Source organism: Petromyzon marinus, chromosome 31, assembly GCF_048934315.1.
Source record: "Petromyzon marinus isolate PM22_M1 ecotype Great Lakes invasive population chromosome 31, UKy_Petmar_22M1.pri1.0, whole genome shotgun sequence".
Lineage (NCBI taxonomy): Eukaryota > Metazoa > Chordata > Hyperoartia > Petromyzontiformes > Petromyzontidae > Petromyzon > Petromyzon marinus.
In genome coordinates this window covers 6,593,702-6,613,140 of record NC_133697.1, presented here as the reverse complement: position 1 = coordinate 6,613,140, position 19,439 = coordinate 6,593,702, and the positions used below count along the sequence as shown (strand labels likewise).

Genomic DNA, 19,439 nt, shown 5'->3' with positions numbered 1-19,439 from the left:
TTCCGAAAGGGTACTTATTTTATTACTGAATACCGTACACGGGGCAGATGGCGGAACAGCCAGTATATTCCAAAGGGCATGCGATTAACACTCCGCTCAATCCTGGGGTAGCGGCCCAAGCCCGCTACCGTGCTTGAAGCGCCACTTGCCTCCCGGGATAGCGCTGGAATGCATTTACCATTACACAAATAAAATTCAAAGGAAACGGAACAAAAATGTATATACAGATGAGCAAAATTCAAATTGGTAAACCAAGCGTTTGGAAAAAAAAGTTAGAGGTATCGTTACACTTCAAAATATAGTAAAAGCAGGGAAATTACAACTTGCACAAAAAGGACAATTTAAGCTAAGGTCACTGGACTTGGCAGCATATGCATTGATAATACACACGCGCCAAGAGCCGAAGTCGCATTTGGATACAAAATGTAAAACCTTTAAACAATTAGGTCCGTGTGGCATTTTGCGCCACGTTGGGGTAGTGGCTAGACGTGTCCAATTCTGCCAAATACTTTGTTGTAAAGCGAATGCCGCAAAAGCAGTCTACCAAACGTTAACCAGCAGCAGGCTGGAAAACCACTGATCACTCGGTGCAGAAGTTCAAAGCACTGCACTACTACACATGAACATCAAAATCAATTTATTGTATACCGTAAATATGTAAAAAAAAATAATTGCAAAGTTTCCGCTTATTTCTATTATATCCAAAGGAACCCTTTCAATGCACTGCAAAAACCCAGATGGTTCTCAAGTGTTTGCACAAGGTTGGGCGTACATTTCGCAAATTGCGTTTTCTTCTCCCATGCAAAAACTGAACATGTACAATTACTACAAGGCTAGACACAGAAAGAAGAGACGGGGCCGCACACGGGGCAATTCGGTGAGTTTTACAGATCGACTAGGGATTGCAGGTGTGCTGGTCTCACGCGGTTTCTGCTCCATAGCAGCCGCACTCATAACTTACAGAACTGTACACAAGGTCCGTATTCGTTGGGGCCGATGGCTTGGACGACACGGGGTTGTTGTGGGGGTGGCTTAGATGAACAAATGTGAGAACGCTCGTTTCTTAACCGGGAGGGATCAAGATCCGGTGGATTTGCCACAACGGAAGGAAACATTGCTGCAGCCTCTCCCCCAACGAATACACCCACCGGTTAGAAGAGACTCAAAAGCAACATAGTAAACGGCAAATGTGTATTTTTCACACAGGTCAACGTCTACCAAAGCGGTAATACCTGAATATGAAAACATTACATTATCAACGGTTAAATAATATTCAATCTGAGAGAAAAAGAGCAGACTTCTAAGTGGTACTCGTGTGATTTTGGAACCATCAACACGGGCGATGGAAACTATAAAGCAGTAGACAGGGGTGATGCTTCATTTACTAAATAAGAATCAGGTGCAAACAAAATAGAAATCTGTCTGTTCCTGAACTCGAGTAAAATTTCTTACCCACCACTTTGTTCTATTTTCATTCTCCTCCCTTCTGTGCCCTGCTCGCGCCATTGCTTGCCATGGCGCACTCTTCCACAGGAGCCTTGCTCATGCAAAGCGGTGTAAATGCTGCAGCAGGTCACAAGCGTTAAGGCTCCACTTTGCACGCACGGCTGGTGCTTTTAAAAAGCCGCACACCTGAAACGAAGCGGTCGCGAGCGCAACCGCGCTTGCACTTGTACACAAACTACGCCAGTTAAACAGGGAGGCCGCGGAACTGCAGCAACACAAACATGACCGTGGTGAAAAACGGCCAAAAAGGGAAACATTACTTCTGCATGAGTTTGACACCAATGGGGAACTGCATTACTAACCTAAAATGTTACAAACGTTGTTACAAATGCCTGACGAGAAGAACACCACCTTTGGCTGAACCCCACTTCAAATGTTGGAACTCCAAACGTCCATCTGTTATTTCAAGTAACACAAATCCACCTTCATTACACTCAACAACTTTCTAACCTGGAGACAATGTGTCAACTGTCATTTCCTCGACACCTACGTCCCTCCCAAACCCCGTCCCCCACTACATCAATGCCCATCCCTGCCCCTTTTAACTCTTATAATTGTGCTCAGCCTAAATGTACACCAGCTAATGTACACGAATTTAACGGTGACAAACGAAGATCATAACTTATCAAATGCGTGATAAAAAAATAAAGTAGAACTGCCGCCCCCAATAAGTGGCAGCGGCTTCACTGGAGAGAAGGCAGAAACAGGGCTGGTTATCCACTGTTCCAACCTTACAAATTACTGCCAAGGCATTCCACACAACTTTCTATTTAAAGGGTTCCAAAAAAGTTTTTTTTTAGTTTTTTTTTATGTACTGTCATTTTTTTTCCTTTTTATTTTTTTTTACATTTAAAAAGTATTTACTCAAGAAGATTCCGGCATTGCAAAAGCACTACCCAACTTTATGTTAATGACCACACGCATTTTAAAATGACAAATAAAAATAATAACAGCAATAGTATTAATAACAATATATTAAAAGGAAATCATAAGACCGGAGACAGAAGAGAGAGCTCAATGGTGATTTTTTTTTTTTAATAAGCCCTAGTTGCATTCTCCCGTGCATGCCAGCCGGCCTGCGTGGGGCAGCCCGTGGAGCTGCTGAACGAGGGCAACCGTGGCAAGAGGGTGCTTCTTCTGCCGCCCCTCAGCCGCAGAGACATCACTGCTCCCCTCAGTCTTCGATGACGATGGGCTCCGTGTTCACGGGCAGCACTGCTCGCTGGGTGGACGAGCTGGGACGGGTGGCGATGCGCTGGTAGGGACGCCGCGCCGAGCGTTTCATCTCCAGCGCCACCAGCAGCTTGCGCACTTTCCTGCAAAGGTGATAGACAACGGATGTAGTGATTCAGATTCACCTGCTTCATGATGCGATAATTATGCGATAGAAAGCTGGTCGTACAGGTCTGTTCTTACAGACGTGAACAGCCCTTAAAGTCAGTTCGGTACTGTAGAGAAGCCCCCCCCCCACACTATGGGTCGTGAGAGAAACCTGATCATCCTCGACACGCGGCGAGTCAGTGCGGGGTGGCGAGGGCACGAGTTACCTTAAACCCTCAAGGTTTTTCCCACCTTTAATACTGCCCTATATTGGTAGTATGATAGCAGAACCCGAGGTCAGCTCCTCAAAAAGCATAGTTTCATGATTGTCTGTCGTCAGAATAAGCTCAGTACAACAAAAAATACTAAAGGGTGCTGTGACTGCCTGGCAGACTGATGCGCATATAAAGGTTCTTATATTCTCAACCATCTACAAGTGAGTTGTTACAATTCAGGGTCATGATTTGAATCTAGGTATGTACCAAATATTACAATATTTAATTACATATCAAATTCGATAAACCTCTATTGTTTTCACAATTTGATTATTTTAATTATCTGTGTGTAAATTGTGAAGTGATGAGACTAAAAAAAATAGTGGTATAATTTAAATAAACGATATGAATTGAAAATAATAAATTTCCACACTCACAAACGGATGAAAAATATAAGCATAGCGCACAAAGCCAAAGTTCAACGGTACAATTTTCATGCAAAAAGATGGAATAAAATAATGCTGTCCTTCTCACTCAATTTAAAAGTATGCAACATCGATAAAATAAAGTTCCACATATCTCTACAACACATAACTTCATTGAATCCCAGTTTAAAATGTATTGTTGTGAAAGCAAAAACTCTCTTGATTGGCTAGAGAGGTTCCCATCGTCTTTATGGCAACAATACATTGAACATAGCTAATTTAATTATTTCATGCATGGCAATGTGGAGATTTTTCATTAAGGAAAAAACTGGATTAATCTTTGTTTAGGAATATAAGTAAATTACCTGAGTTATTTCCCTTATATTTTACCTTAAAAATGCCTGATTCTGTTTTCTATTAATAGGCCGAAGCAGTGCCTTTTCTTACCTATGTCCCCTGCTGGACTCCCTGGGCCAGGCTACCCAGGCGAGAGAGGAGAACGGGGGTCAGACTTACCAGGCTTTACTTTCTTATACAAATGGGCCAAGATTGAGTATAATGGATCAGTAACAATCAACCGTGTTGCAAAATGAAAGCAACTAAATGTTTTCACGTGAAATGCTGCACAACATTTGAACAATGCAATAAAACTACACGCGGAAAAGTTGCACCATCTAACGTCACATAGAATAAATGTTAATCGGTGAATCGTTACATCCAGAGCAATCAGGGTAAAATGGCATTGTAGGTGCAATGGAGGACATTTGGGTCCAATTAGACACCAGTAAACCACTGGGTTCACCAAAAACTTAACCCTTACATTCATGAAAAATCACGAACATCAGCAACACCAAAGGGCCTGCGCCATGTGAGCCTGCACACACCTTGTATCTGCTGTGGCCATGAAAAAGACGTCGTCTGGTGCATTGATGCAGTTGAGTCTCCGCCGCTTGGCCATGGGAGGAGTGGCCCCCTTGGCCACGAAACGTGCGCTCCCCGCAAACGGCTTCCCGTTCACCAGGTAGCAGCGGTTCGCAGACACCTGTCAAGATAAATATCCCCCATATAACCATACACCATAGTTTTGGGGTAAGTGCTTTTAGCGAGTACCTATAAAAGCCATCACGGCACGTGAGGGGGGGTTGGTGACCAGCACCACACCTGGCCGCCTTCGTCTCCCTAGTGGTGATGTTTACACACCACACCAGGTCTCATTTGAGGCCGAGTCGACCTAGGAGAATCCCAGGACCCGTTCATATAATCGTCACTGGTGTTGGCCATGAGCGGAAGTCAAACTTGGGTCGCCGGGTTCGTAGTGCACTAACCAATGCACGTCAATAGAAAACAATTAGTGAGCAGATATTACAACATGTGAGTGGGTGGTGAAGTCATTGCCATGTCTTTACATCTGCCTCCCCAGCGCTGATGTTTAAATACACTCCACCAGCAACTTCTTCAATTAGGGCACTAAACCCTAAATATCGCTGCATCAACTTTCTACACACATACATTCACCACAATATAATGTTAAAAATATTGATATAGTGTCTACATCCAACGACATCTCAAAAAGCTGTACCTGTGCAGGAACTGTAGGTGTATTTGGTTCATAAACAGTCATAAGCGGAATAAAAAATAGGTCTTGAGTCTGAACTTGAACAAGGACAGGGAGTCGGACAGCACGGGTGGCTGGGGGAAGGGATCTTTTTTTTACTATTTCCCATAAGATAATCAGTATCAAGTTCCCATGAAGCTAAACGGAGTCATTTACATTACAATTATGAGCATTATAAAAATAAGATATTCCAAACAGACACAACGGTGTTTGCATCCAAAGCAAAAATACTCACCGTTGGCTTCACTTGAGTGTGATTCTTCGCAACTGTTAAAAGACAAACAACAAATTACTTATAAGTTAACAAAACCGTGCACTTCTGCTATAAATGTATAAACCGAATTGTAAATCTTGATTTGAAGCTTTCGTGACTGCAGGAATCCATACTCTTTGGTTCTTTCGGTAATGTCACGTAGGTATAAAATAAAATAAATCACAATCATACCTACGTGACTTTACCGAAAGAACCAAAGAGTACGAATTGTAAATGTTGTGCGTTTACTCTCCAACACACACCTGTGTGCTGTACTGGTAACAAATTGACATGTTTTGTTTACGTGACAAACCGTACTAATTGGCTGTGTCGGGTGGTGGCGGGTTTAACGGCACATTTATATTCACACGACGCAACCCAAAAAAACTCTTATGGAAACTTAGTTTTGTCGATTTGGACTATAAGAATTTGGAGCACACAAGATGACAAACAATAGGATGATGTGGGAAATACACTACGAAGAATACCTGCACGAGAAAGATGTTGGACTCAGGGTGTAAAACATGGAGAGGGAAAACGTGTACTCAAGGGAGTGAGGGGAGCCTTTGTAAGCACATTGCAAACATCTTAGCATAGCCCAAATGCCAACAATCATGGCAAGCCAGTGGAAACACTGACACATAAAAGTGTTTGTTACGTGAAGCTGTCCATAAATGACGTGCAAATAATAAAAATATATAACCATGACTTGCTACAACAAATGAAGGGGAACTTCCAGCTCATACTATTGCCCATAATGTTAGACTTACCACGACAAGGCATCAGCATTCTCTTCTTTGTGTTGCCTGGTGAGGAGAAGCATCACAACAGTCATTAGAACTTGCTCATTGGAGAGACAAAGCCATTCACTTTTTTATACAGAGAAATAGTTTTAAAGTTTTACACAAGACTGACTAATGCACATGTACACAGAATGATTGTATTTATTTAGATCCATAAAGGGCATTATCTGAATTGTAAATATCACTATATTCCAAACCTACATATTTGTGTTCCTCTTTGCATGCTGCCTGTTTGGATTACACACAATTGTGGATGCGCTAATAGTGATGACTAAAATTGAAGGACAGCCAACATTTTAAAAGAGGATGAGAGAAGGATGACGTGTCGATGTTAGTAAAATTAATGGAGATTGATGAAAAAAATAAGCTGTTCACAAGACCACCCATTCACGACTTCCAAATGGCAGGTTCCATGACAGTGGGTTTTGGCTCTAAGCAGTTCCACAAATTTGTCAAAATCGCACAAACCAATTTTGAAATTAAACAGCCTGCAGAAAATATTTATACATAACTGCAAGCATCTTAGCTGCACTAATCAGGTACAAGAGGGGAATAATTTTAAACTGGCAACACTTCTCATTTTAAAACGCCGAGTACATAATTAAGAATGAATGCATACAGTCCCAGCATGATCAAAATGTACCGTATTTTCCCGCATATAACCCGCGGGGTATACCACTTTTTACAAACAAAACAAGACCCTGCGGGGTATATGGAGGTGCGGGCTATTCCAAAAATATTTTACACGTGTGACATGTCATAACTCGTTTAATTTTTTCATGGTAGGACTACCCACTTTGCAACACTTACCTTTGACTAAAGCACTGCTGAATAAACCACTCGCACTAAAATTGCACATGTTATCACGTTTTAAATTATTCTAATTGTTTGTACAATGAAACGACAATGTTTGAAGTGGGCGCACTTTGTTTACCATAATAATTTCAGTGGCTGTAGGGGGGTGCGAAAGTTTCAGCTGAGGCTATGGATTGCACAATGGGAAGGGGCCTTAACAAGCGTCGTCTACCAGATGCGGAATAATTGCCGAGTCCCTTAGGCCGCTGCTATTGGCTGAGCACTACACAGTTGCGACCATGAGCTTTGTTTCAAACTTCCAATGGCTTTGTTGCCAGGAGGCAATGGCGTTACCGTAGTGCCGCTATTGTCTGCGCAGTGCGCAATCTACCAGTGCTAAAACTGTACAGGGGTAACTACCGGTCATAGGATGAGGTCGAATACTGGTATGCTTAACAGTACACTTACTTACTTATCTACCAGTAATGTGTTATTTATTTATTGTTTTCAGTTCACTCGTTTCTGGTTAGTTTGTTTTCTTTGTGCACGTTATGATTTTAATGGTAACAATTGATAGTGGAATGTATTACAAATATAAACTTTGTATTAATATGATGGAATTAAGCTGCAGTAACGACGTTAAATATATAAATGCATGCAGGGTATATGGAGGTGCGGGCTATCTGAAATTTGTTTTACACAAAACGCTATTTTTGTGGCGTATATGCGTCTGCGGGTTATACAGCGAGGGCAAAAAGTATTTGATCCCCTGCTGATTTTGTACGTTTGCCCACTGAAAAAGAAATGATCAGTCTATAATTTTAATGGGAGGTTTATTTGAACAGTGAGACAGAATAACAACAAAATCCAGAAAAACGCATGTCAAAAAAATTATAAATTGATTTGCATTTTAATGAGGGAAATAAGTATTTGACCCCCTCTCAATCAGAAATATTTCTGGCTCACAGGTATCTTTTATACAGGTAATGAGCTGAGATTAGGAGCACACTCTTAAAGGGAGTGCTCCTAATCTCAGCTTGTTACCTGTATAAAAGACACCTGTCCACAGAAGCAATCAATAAATGAAATTCAAAACTCTCCACCATGGCTAAGACCAAAGAGCTCTCCAAGGATGTCAGGGACAAGATTGTAGACCTACACAAGGCTGGAATGGGCTACAAGACAATTGCCAAGCAGCTTGGTGAGAAGGTGACAACAGTTGGTGCGATTATTCGCAAATGGAAGAAACACAAAAGAACTGTCAATCTCCCTCAGCCTGGGGCTCCATGCAAGATCTCACCTCGTGGAGTTGCAATGATCATGAGAACGGTGAGGAATCAGCCCAAAACTACACGGGAGGATCTTGTCAATGATCTCAAGGCAGCTGGGACCATAGTCACCAAGAAAACAATTGGTAACACTACGCCGTGAAGGACTGAAATCCTGCAGCGCCCGCAAGGTCCCCCTGCTCAAGAAAGCACATATACATGCCCATCTGAAGTTTGTCAATGAACATCTGAATGATTCAGAGGACAACTGGGTGAAAGTGTTGTGGTCAGATGAGACCAAAATGGAGCTCTTTGGCATCAACTCAACTCGCCGTGTTTGGAGGAGGAGGAATGCTGCCTATGACCCCAAGAACACCATTACCATTGTCAAACATGGAGGTGGAAACATTATGCTTTGGGGGTGTATTTCTGCTAAGTGGACAAGACAACATCACCGCATCAAATGGATGATGGACGGGGCCATGTACCGTCAAATCTTGGGTGAGAACCTCCTTCCCTCAGCCAGGGCATTGAAAATGGGTCGTGGATGGGTATTCCAGCATGACAATGACCCAAAACACACGGCCAAGGCAACAAAGGAGTGGCTCAAGAAGAAGCACATTAAGGTCCTGGAGTGGCCTAGCCAGTCTCCAGACCTTAATCCCATAGAAAACCTGTGGAGGGAGCTGAAGGTTCGAGTTGCCAAACGTCAGCCTCGAAACCTTAATGACTTTAGAGAAGATCTGCAAAGAGTGGGACAAAATCCCTCTTTGAGATGTGTGCAAACCTGGTGGCCAACTACAAGAAACGTCTGACCTCTGTGATTGCCAACAAGGGTTTTGCCACCAAGTACTGTCATGTTTTGCAGAGGGGGTCAAATACTTATTTCCCTCATTAAAATGCAAATCAATTTATAACTTTTTTGACATGCGTTTTTCTGGATTTTGTTGTTGTTATTCTGTCTCTCACTGTTCAAATAAACCTACCATTAAAATTATAGACTGATCATTTCTTTGTCAGTGGGCAAACGTACTAAATCAGCAGGGGATCAAATACTTTTTTCCCTCACTGTATGTGTATGTGGGCTATATGCGTGAAAATACGGTACATGTGGCCTGTCAAAGATATATATGAAAGTCCTATTTGGCCCTCGGGAATGAAAATGTTCCCCACCCCTGTGCTAGACACAGGTCTCGCAATGTACCACAAATACCCAGCCAGCACGCTATCAAGCGCCGCTTGGGAACTCACCGTCCGTACCGTTGTGCTGATCGTAGCTACGCTTGCCCAGGATGGTGGGCGAGCCGTGGTTGAGCACCGAGAGTACCTTGGTGGGGGTGATACTGCTCACCGTGCGTGGCGGTAGGGGCTGTGCCACACGCACGGGGCACGGGTGTGCCTCTGCATGGGGGTGGAAAGGAGGGGGAAAGTGGCAAGGGGGACACACGGATAACAACTGTCAGCGATGATTTTTAACACGTAAATGTCAATATACTGCTGGATGAGGGCCACCCCAAACCATGGAGTTTGTGGGGTTTATTCACTTATAAATCTGCATGATCCACCAATTCTTACCCTCAAAGTGCCGAATCAAAAGCATGCAGCACCATCCTCGGCTGATTTGGTATACGTCAGGGGTCGGCAACCAAAATAACTCGAGCCATTTTTTTAGAATTTGGTAGATAACTCAATATTTCAAGAGCCGTAATGTAAGCTATTGAATAACGTCACTATGCAGTCCTTAAAGAGCTGCATGCGGCTCTGGAGCCACAGGCTTCCGACCCCTGGTCTATGCGGACATCTCAGTTGCAATATTTAACACCCAAGGATTTCAGAATAATTTACATCAAAACCGATTTGGTGAATGCAGTGTGAAATGCTTTCATTTTACTTTTACAAAAATTAGTGTAAATATTAATTTTTGCCACACTAACAACATTTTTTATTGAACTTTTTTTCCCAAATGCATTGATAATAATTGTGGGAGTTGCTTTTATGAAGACATCTCTATTCAAAATAGAACAGATCCACATGAGTGCTGTAAGCCTCTCTGTCGTGCATTATACCCGAGGACCCGTGTATTTACTGCACCCCCTAAAAACCCTGCCAGCCACAATAGTTTGTCAAGACGCCAATGCTGGAATGTCACAACTTGTTTACAGTATAGTGACGGTGACGGCACAACGGTCATTCGGTCGGTAACGTGCACAGGCGTGGGTCGACCGTGGTGATGGTACGTTGTGTACATGTGCAAGTCTTGTATATACCCATGTACTTGACCACGCTCTCCAATGGCTTCCGAACCACAGGCTTGACCTTGAGGGGGGTTTTGGCTGCTTCAGGCAAACGTGCCGTGCCTGCACCACGACAACAAAACACAATGTAGCTTTACAGATGGTACACTTATTAAGGCAGCAAGTGCACTTATTAAGGCAGCAACAGCTACAAGTACTCTGGCCAATTGCTTCTGTGTCCCCAAAGCCAATTTTCACACACACTGCAGTGGATACCCATATAAGGTCGAGTTAACCTAGTGTAAGGTCCAAGACAGGTTCAGACATCATTTGGCACCAATTATTGCCTATGGCTGGGAATCAAACTCGACCCACTGGGATCACAGGAGTGGACCATAATGTATTATTTACACCATGTCTCCCATGCAATGTATTTTGAGCATCAGTAAAAGGGGTATTTGCAATTACAGCATAAATACATTTAGAAACAACACAGTATAGACAATTACACAGCACATATAATCATTAACAGAAGTCCCTTTTTCAAATTTTCTTGTTGTGGTTTTCACACCTGATGATGATTGCTTGTGTTGCAGTCAAAACGTCGTGAGAATTTCATTGTTAACATTTTTATTATTTTATTGTTTCCCTTCTACGTGACATTACCGAAAGAACCAAGAATATAATTACACAGCAATTGAGAGTAAACATTTTAAATCTAACCACTGTATCAACAGTCCTGACAAACACAAAGGAAGACTGTCCATATTTCTACCAAAAACAAATATTCCACTATACTCTTTGCCAAACTGTTGGGACAAGTGCCGTTAGTGAGCACTTATTAAGGCTGACATGGCACGCAAGAGAGTGGTGTAGCACCGGGCCCGGCCGCCTTTGTCTCCAGAGTGATGATGTTTACACACTGCACCAGGTACTCACTTAAGGCTAGATCGACTTAGTCAAGGTCCAGAACTGGTTCAGAAATGCATAACAGATGTTGGCCATGAAGTGGGAATCAAACTCGGGTAGATGAGCTCATAGTGCAGCGTACTAAGCATGACAGTACCTTCTCCAATATGTTTTGTTTCTGACAACACACTAATACGCTGGCAATGCCATCCACGTACACAGGTTTATCACCACAAGTGGAAACTGACGAAAGACATTTATCACTGGTTGGGCATTCATTCCGGATGACTGCAATAAGTTGCCTTACACTCTGTCTTGATGGTCGTTGCATTGATGGGCTGGAAAGGGCGACGCGCTGCCTGCCGCCCGCTGAAAATGTCACAACAGAGACGGCGGGCGATGCGCGTCAGCTTGGTCGTGTGCAGGTAGAAGGCCTGGCGTGTCTTGAGGGCCACGCGTGAACTGCCCTGGCTTCGCACCGACAGGCCGTGTACTGCTTGACAGTGGCGGTACAGGTGGCCCTGTGTGCGGAACTCCTACACGGAGAGGTGCAAGACAAAACGTCCATGATGGTTAAGAACCAACAATGAGAGGCGTCGTCTTAGTGAATTTAATAAATGGTACAGGGTACTTTTATCAGGAAGGTCCCAAACAGGGTGGTATATGTAAATATCACTCAATTATATTGTAAAAATGTTACATTGACAAAGCTCATACTACCATTAAGACAATTTAAGATGCTGTTTTCCAAAAAGAGGTTTCTGTTCACCACTCAGAAATGTGTATAAATATAAAAAATAATTATCCAGACAAGCATAAACGTAATATAACAAATAAACTATTTACATAAGTAAAAACATGTAAATATGGAAGTCAAATTAATTACATTTATAAGCATAATGGCAAGTTTAAATGGGATGGTTTTCTCTCTGGGTAGCTTCAAATTGTAGACATTAAGACAGTGGGTGGCTCTTTTTTTTCTGACATGGACATCAGCTCCAGAGACCAAACAAGCCACAATAAGGGACAAATTCACATCCTGATGAAATGGCCAAAATTAATTGCCTTGCCAATTTCCCTCATTATTAGTGGTGGAGACAATGGCACATTTTTGCCAAAAATCTGATGAAATGGAACATTTGCCAGACGTGAACTTCGGAATAAACATCCCATTATTTTAACAAGAGGCAATGTTCCAAATGTGCTGATGATACAGTACCTTCCCAGAGAGACTAAGAATCCCACTCCTCCATAATTGCTGTGAACCCTCCCCCGATGATAGAAAAGGATAGCACTTTTCAGAAGTATGGATTGCTTCCCGTCTGAGGCCAGCTGTCCCAATTTATTTTTGTAAATTCAGCCACCAGTTCACCAAGGTTTGATTCTTCAGATGGAGTCTGCACATTGTATGTTGCAATGGCCAAATCGGGAAGGCATCCTGCTCTCAGTAATTTTTAAGAGCATCGTCTACCCCTACAACTACCCTGCAATGAACGTGTTTGATGAAATAAGAGTTGCAAGTGACTGTGATTCAGGCTGCACTACCAGTCTATAATGATGCCAGCTACGACTGTGTTTACAGGGCAACGTCCAGCCTGAATAACAGTATATAGCAGGTAATTTAATAAATATCACAGCATTTATATTATAATTATATGAAGATGTACAGCCGTTTTGTTTTTTCACTACTGGATGAGAGCTTCCTAACACCATATTGGTTATGGGGTTTTTGACCGCTCTTCACTACACTGGTCAGTGCGGGTCAAAGAGAGCGAGAATAGACGTGAGAGCATAGATAGTTAAGTATAACGGATTTAGCTAAACTGCCCTAATGCTGCTATATAAATACTAGCCTTTTGCCTGTCCAAGGACGGGTGTATTGCAGTAAATCTGAAACTTGCAAGTGAAAAGCAGACCGCGACGTGATATTTACTGCATTAATGCGCGTGCAATTTGTAAGGGCGTGGTGACACAGACCTATTTCATTTTAAGGTTATAATCCCTTGTTCATCATGACGTCCTTTTTACTTTGATGTCTCAATAGCGTTACGGAGATCACGTGACATGAGGGTTCTGCCTTTGTAGTGATGGTTGTCAGTTGACGCCAAGGAGGGGGGAGAAGGCGCCTCAGCCCCCCATATGGAGTGACGTCAGCCGCTAATTGTTATGAATGGGGGGGGGGGGGTCCATTTGGAGGGCGTCACCGGTTAATGATTATAAATGAGGGTGGCTGTTCGATGTGGAGTGACGTCACGAGCGTTGCACAGACATTTTTGGCTCATTATAGTAGGTAATAATAATGGGGGGGTGTCCATTTGGAGGACGTCACCTGCACATAATTATTAATGAGGGGGGCTGTTCGATGTGGAGTGACGTCACTTGCGCATGATTATGTGAGGGGGGAGTGCTCCATATTGAGTGATGTCACCCGCTCATGATTATTAATGAGGGGTGGGGGGGTGTCCATTTGGAGGGGGGCTGGTCGATGTGGAGTGACGTCACGAGCATTAAGGGCAGACATTCCTGGGTGATTATAGTAGGTATAACGATATGAGTAATATGCTGTTTTGCCATTTATTATGTTATTATGCTACACGATAAAAATTGCCTCACGAGATAATGTACGTGTATATTGAAAAAAATTTGCACCGTACGTACCCAACCATGCTAATCGGAATCTATTGAATTTTCCATGACTGATTGTTGATGATTGTGACTATAGAACATTTCAGAAAGATCACTCTATTGAATATTCACTGTATTGCTTGACGTTGTCATTATACTATTTCATTATTACAAATTAACTATAGTCACTATTACAATAACATATTATAATCGAAAAAATACAGTCTTGCCTTAATGTCATCACAATGAATGAAATAGTATTAATAATAAACAAAACAAGGGTAAAGAAGAAGAATTAATCACAATAAACTACCAAATATTAACTTTCAAGAATAAGTAATCACGTAGTTTCCAGACCGTTTTAGGTTTCAAGGGCACATGGGACAGAGTTGCCCAGATAATATGGAGGTTCTTGAACCACAAGTTGAAGATAATTAAAATAGAATGCTCCAAAAACAAGCCATGAAGATGAAGCAATAGACCAAATGTGAAGAAATGAACACATTTCTACGGGAGAGTAAACCACAACATCGTAATGGGTGAATAATGTAAAAAGTCGGCAAAAGGTGCAGGGAGTACAAAAGGTAAGTTGGGCATTGAATCGAGGAATGAGAGGGGTGAGCGTCTTGCTGCATTTACAATGAGGTTTCTCTACCACCGACAACACACATACTGCGAACCCGATTCTGGACGAAACTATATCAATTCCCAATACACCTAGCTCTTGTATACTATGGAAACGTATTTGCCAAAGAAGATATCGATGCAGTCATCCCAATTCACAATCCAAGGCTTAAATAAAATAAAAAAGTACTTCCAAATTAAAACCATTTACAAAAATTGAACATCGACAGAGGTTGCATGAAAAAAGTAACAATATAAGTTCCCTGAACAAATAAGTATATCTGTTGGAGGAACACAACTGGAAGACGAGAGCGGGTTAGAGTGCCATTGGTAATCTAAACTTAAGAAATATTTGAATCAATGCAAATTAACTGCTATATCATATAGAAACATGGACATTCACAAATAAAAATTAACAACTGAAGATTATGCAAAGCAGCATTAAGATATGCATGCTTGGAATAACAAATGTATGTATGTTGAATTTCTTTTGAACCGTACGTAGCTAACTGTGCTAAGCTCAGGGGTGCGGGTTGGGGGTAGGGAATACACTTCAATCGTGCGAATTGAACAGATTGGCCAACACGTGAAAAGTAAGTACCGTGAGATGGTGAGATTACACTGAGACACAGGAAGAGAAACACAACATAATTAGAGAGATTATATTGACTTTTGACTTAAAACTTCCGTGACTGCAGGAATTCATATTCTTTGGTTCTTTCGGGAAAGTCACGTAGAAAAGAGGGGTGGGGCAACACAAGCGGTCGTCCTGATGACGACCGCTTGTGTTGCGATCGAAACATCGTGGTTTTTATTTTTATTATTTCTATCTACGTGACTTTACCGAAAGAACCAAAGAATATCATATTGACTGTCGATAAAAGTGGGCTTTAGACAGGACACGTCGTTTGGACAGATAACGGCCAAGACTAACGGCGGAGCGCAGGCAAGAGAGAACGGACCTCCACCACGGAGATAGGGCTACAGCTCCTGCACGCAACCATCAGACTGTGAGATCTAGCAAGGGACTTTTTTTTATCAGTTGCTGAGGACTGGCCCAAAATGCCAAGTGACCAGAAACAAAATGCACAATAAATATGGAACATCTTCTTGGTTCTTTCGGTAAAGTCACGTAGAAGGGAAATAATACAATAATAAAAATAAAACATATATTTTTATTGTTTTATTTTAGTTTTTTTATTATTTCCCTTCTACGTGACTTTACCAAAAGAACCAAGAATATTAATCCCTGCAGTCACGAAAGCTTTAAATCGAAATATGGAACAGATAAGAGTTGATACGTTTCTTGAACTGAGAACTTGGGGAAATTATAAGAACTTGGAAAAAGAAACGATGAGAAGGAATGCCAAGTGGAGCAGTGCGAGATAAAGAGAAGTGTTGTGAACTGCCCTAAGGTGCTAAAACAAAGTATGGATGACAGTCAGTCTAGTACAGGGGTTGGCAACATGTGGCTCCGGAGCTAAATATGGCTCTTTAAGGACTGCTTGGTGACGTCATTTATTAAGGACCATCTCATATTCACTTGCATTGCAGTTCTTGAAATATACTATTTTCATTACCGAATTCGAAAAAAAGGCTCTTCTTATTTTGATTGCTGACCCCTGGTCCAGTCGATCGAATCTGAAATGCCTGCATTTAGCAGTGGACAAATCATGAAGATGATGATGATGAAGACAATACCTTTCCACAACCGTTGACGGCACACTTGAGAGTGCCTTCGCTGGTCTGGATGGATAGGGGCAGGCCACTGCTGGCACGGTTCGGGCCCGGGCGCTCCCCGTCGAGGCGCGTAGGGAGACGCAGCCCGCCGTACTTCTTCCAGTAGGTCCAACACGAGGAGCACAGGCGGCACTGCATAGCAGGCGGGCCCCACGAGTACCACTGCTGTGACTGCGATGCTGCACACACAAGCGCGCACGTCACAACCAGTGTCATCAGCACGTGTCACACAGGTCGAGAAGCGAAGTAGGACAAAAAAATATTTGTGCAGCAGCATGGGTGAAGTTAATGCACGCTCGGACGTAGTGGGTGGTGACTCACCAAAGCAGCTCTCACAGGCTCTGCCGGTTCCTGAAGCCTGGCCGGGCCCTGCTGTGCCCGAGCCATTGGGCACCCCCTGCTTGGTGAATATCTGGTTGGGGTTGGGTTTGTTGCTGCACAGAAAATGTTGAGGGCAAGATCGGAACAACAGATGTTCATTTGGCTTGTGAGAGGCCTTCACACGATAGCTAATATAGAAAATGATGCTGCACACATTGTTCTACAAGCATTATCTTAAGAATGGCCAAATTATCTCAATAAAAATCTTAATAAAAGGGTCTCAAGAATGTGAGGCTTTCCTTCACTAAATGAGGTTAGATAATTTAGTACAAGAAAATGCTATTCAATGTAATGAGACAAACTTGTTTATAATCACGTGAGCACTCACCGAGACTCAATTATCTTTTACAAATATAACCTAGGATGAATACACAATGCATATTTTACTGAATTTCTTGTGCATACAAAAACAGCAGTCTAAATTTTTTTTTCACCAAAATATTAAAATGAAGAAGACAATGCAATTTAAGGGTGTTTCAACAGTCATGTTATCACTATTGAGACATCAAGACACAAGCCTCAATCACTCAGGGAACCGAGTGATTCTGGCACATATTTCAGCTCCTCTAAAAATGAATCCTCAAATCCTCCCAAGAAGGTGAAACACCTTGTACCTGGAACATTTGGATTATGTGATTCTGTGCGATAGCTACAATGGCAACACTCTAAGGCAGAAGAAGAAAAGGATTACTCACTAATTGGGGATGTACACCTGTTTCAATTTGCTCTCCGCTTCTGCAGCCTTCAGCCGCTTCTGAACAAAAGTAGACAGAAAATCAATTTCCTGTCAATCGGGACTGAACATTGGCATGCACAAAGAAACCAGGCAAAAAATATCAATGTGCGTTTTTTCATGGAAGCAACACATTACCTGTTGCACGTATCGGTCTGTCGTTTTCCACATGTAGTAATATTCGATGATGCTGGTGAGTGACTTCCAAGGAAGCTGCAAAAACAGCAATGTTTGTTCATACAAATTGCAGGCCAAGACTTTATCCTTTAAAAACAATGGTCTAAAGGAAAATACATCTCAAAAAAATATGCAGATAAGTATGGAGGATGTGTCTGGGTTTGTCTGACAAGTTTTAATGTTCAACAGTGAGAAAACACTTTAAAATCACGAACATGTGTTTTGAGATTATGGGACATCATTGCATTGATACAGGTCACTCACTTGTTACTCCTCTGACATCACTAGTGCCATAATGGCACAAAAGACAGCATTTAAATAGCTTATTTCTCATGAAAGGTTGAAACTTGTGTCAGACAGCCCGGGATACAACCTAGGTATATATTAAAAACCTAACAGCCATTTGTTTTTTGTGTACTCTCCTTTAAATTGGAAATTCAAGGAACCTTGGGAAGAGAATGCATGGCAATTAACATAAATCACATCGCTGCTTTTGCCAACATTAACAAAATAACATTTGGGATTTCCTTCCATCCTTCACGAACAAAACGGCTATTTATTTTTAATGACCAGTTTCTCATTTCATGTTCCCAAACACAGTGGTGTCCTTGACTGCCAGAGCAGTGATTGATCAAATAAATGTTTTATACCAATATTTCTTCGGTTCCATGTATTTCTTTGGGCTTATGGATAAGCAGGCAAGACAAGGGCCCCTGGAGAATTGCTAAATGAAATAGGTAAGGTCGGCTTTTGGGAAATATAGCAACTACTCCCAAGGAGCACTGCTGCGGATTAAAATGTGTCTATTCTAAGCCTTTTCTAGGAGCCATGGGGGGAGGGGGGAGTTAGACACGACCGCTTACAAGCATTGCCACAAAAGCAGGGGGGGGGGGCTCACTTACAAAGTCGAGTCGAATGTCGGTGAAGTCCTTCCCATACTTCTCAAGTGCCTCCTCGAAGAGGTTGGCCTCAGCGGCTGACCACTCCTCCATCTCGTCGCGGCACAAGACTGGCCCGCCCTGCGGCACGAGCAGGCCGATGGCCTTCGCCACTTCATACGTGCTCCGGTGAAGCGTGTCCATCGCGTGGAACTATTTGGAGATGCATGGAAAAGCCATCGAGCATGAGTCCCCTTAAAAAAATGCTGCCTTTCCCAGAAGTACCCACAAGAAGACGATAATAAAAATATGTGTTGTTATCATCATCCATTTCCTCTTCACTGCTTCTACATGTAATGCCACAATCCATCTCACTCCTGCACTTTAATTGATTTATTCGATTCACATGTATGGTGGTCCTCATCTCTGGCATGTTCTCTTGGCTACCATTCCATAACCTAGGCTCCGCCTTCGGAATCATTATCCACTTCTCGGTCAAGAAGCATTGAATTGAAAATACATTCTAACTCATCTAAACTGCAAGCTAATACATGGCTGCATGGTCACCAATTGTACTGCAATACAAATCTGTCCAAATACAAAAACAGCCATGCCTAATGTTATTACTATTCAAACTTACTGACCAGAAATAGTATAACAGCGACAATAATTGTAATTAAATGACTTTAACATAAGCCAAGATCATGATGTCACCACGGCCAATGTCGATGTGGCCACACTTATCAACATCCTTTTCTCTACCATATCTCACAGTTGCTACGAAAGTCTGCTCTTAAGATAACCCAACATCTGGCATGAGGTATTCTCTTTGATTGCCACTCCAATTCCTGCCTCGGTAACCTGCCCTTCTCCATCCTGCAAATAGTTTTCACCCATCGCAACCTCCTCATTCTGATTAAATCTACAATACTTTGCTT

At 42.3% G+C, this 19,439-nt stretch overlaps 1 protein-coding gene across 6 annotated transcripts in view; it reads right to left on the bottom strand.

Moving 5' to 3' along the window:
- The window catches only part of LOC116947725 (metastasis-associated protein MTA1-like), a 28,966-nt gene continuing 9,527 nt past the window's right edge, over positions 1–19,439 (bottom strand). For 4 of the 6 annotated variants that reach the window (XM_032963766.2, XM_032963769.2, XM_032963768.2 and 1 more), the window contains exons 9-20: positions 18,526–18,714; positions 17,585–17,659; positions 17,409–17,467; positions 16,654–16,766; positions 16,294–16,511; positions 11,651–11,879; positions 10,468–10,557; positions 9,452–9,601; positions 6,105–6,140; positions 5,317–5,348; positions 4,351–4,508; positions 1–2,822 (exon numbers count right to left, since the gene is read on the bottom strand). In XM_032963766.2, coding sequence (XP_032819657.1) covers positions 2,681–2,822; positions 4,351–4,508; positions 5,317–5,348; positions 6,105–6,140; positions 9,452–9,601; positions 10,468–10,557; positions 11,651–11,879; positions 16,294–16,511; positions 16,654–16,766; positions 17,409–17,467; positions 17,585–17,659; positions 18,526–18,714 — 1,491 coding nt within the window. In that variant the 3' untranslated portion in view covers positions 1–2,680. Of the gene's footprint in view, positions 2,823–3,913; positions 3,945–4,350; positions 4,509–5,316; positions 5,349–6,104; positions 6,141–9,451; positions 9,602–10,467; positions 10,558–11,650; positions 11,880–16,293; positions 16,512–16,653; positions 16,767–17,408; positions 17,468–17,584; positions 17,660–18,525; positions 18,715–19,439 lie in introns of all 6 variants that reach the window. The other 2 variants (XM_076071039.1, XM_032963767.2) reach the window with 2 other exon arrangements.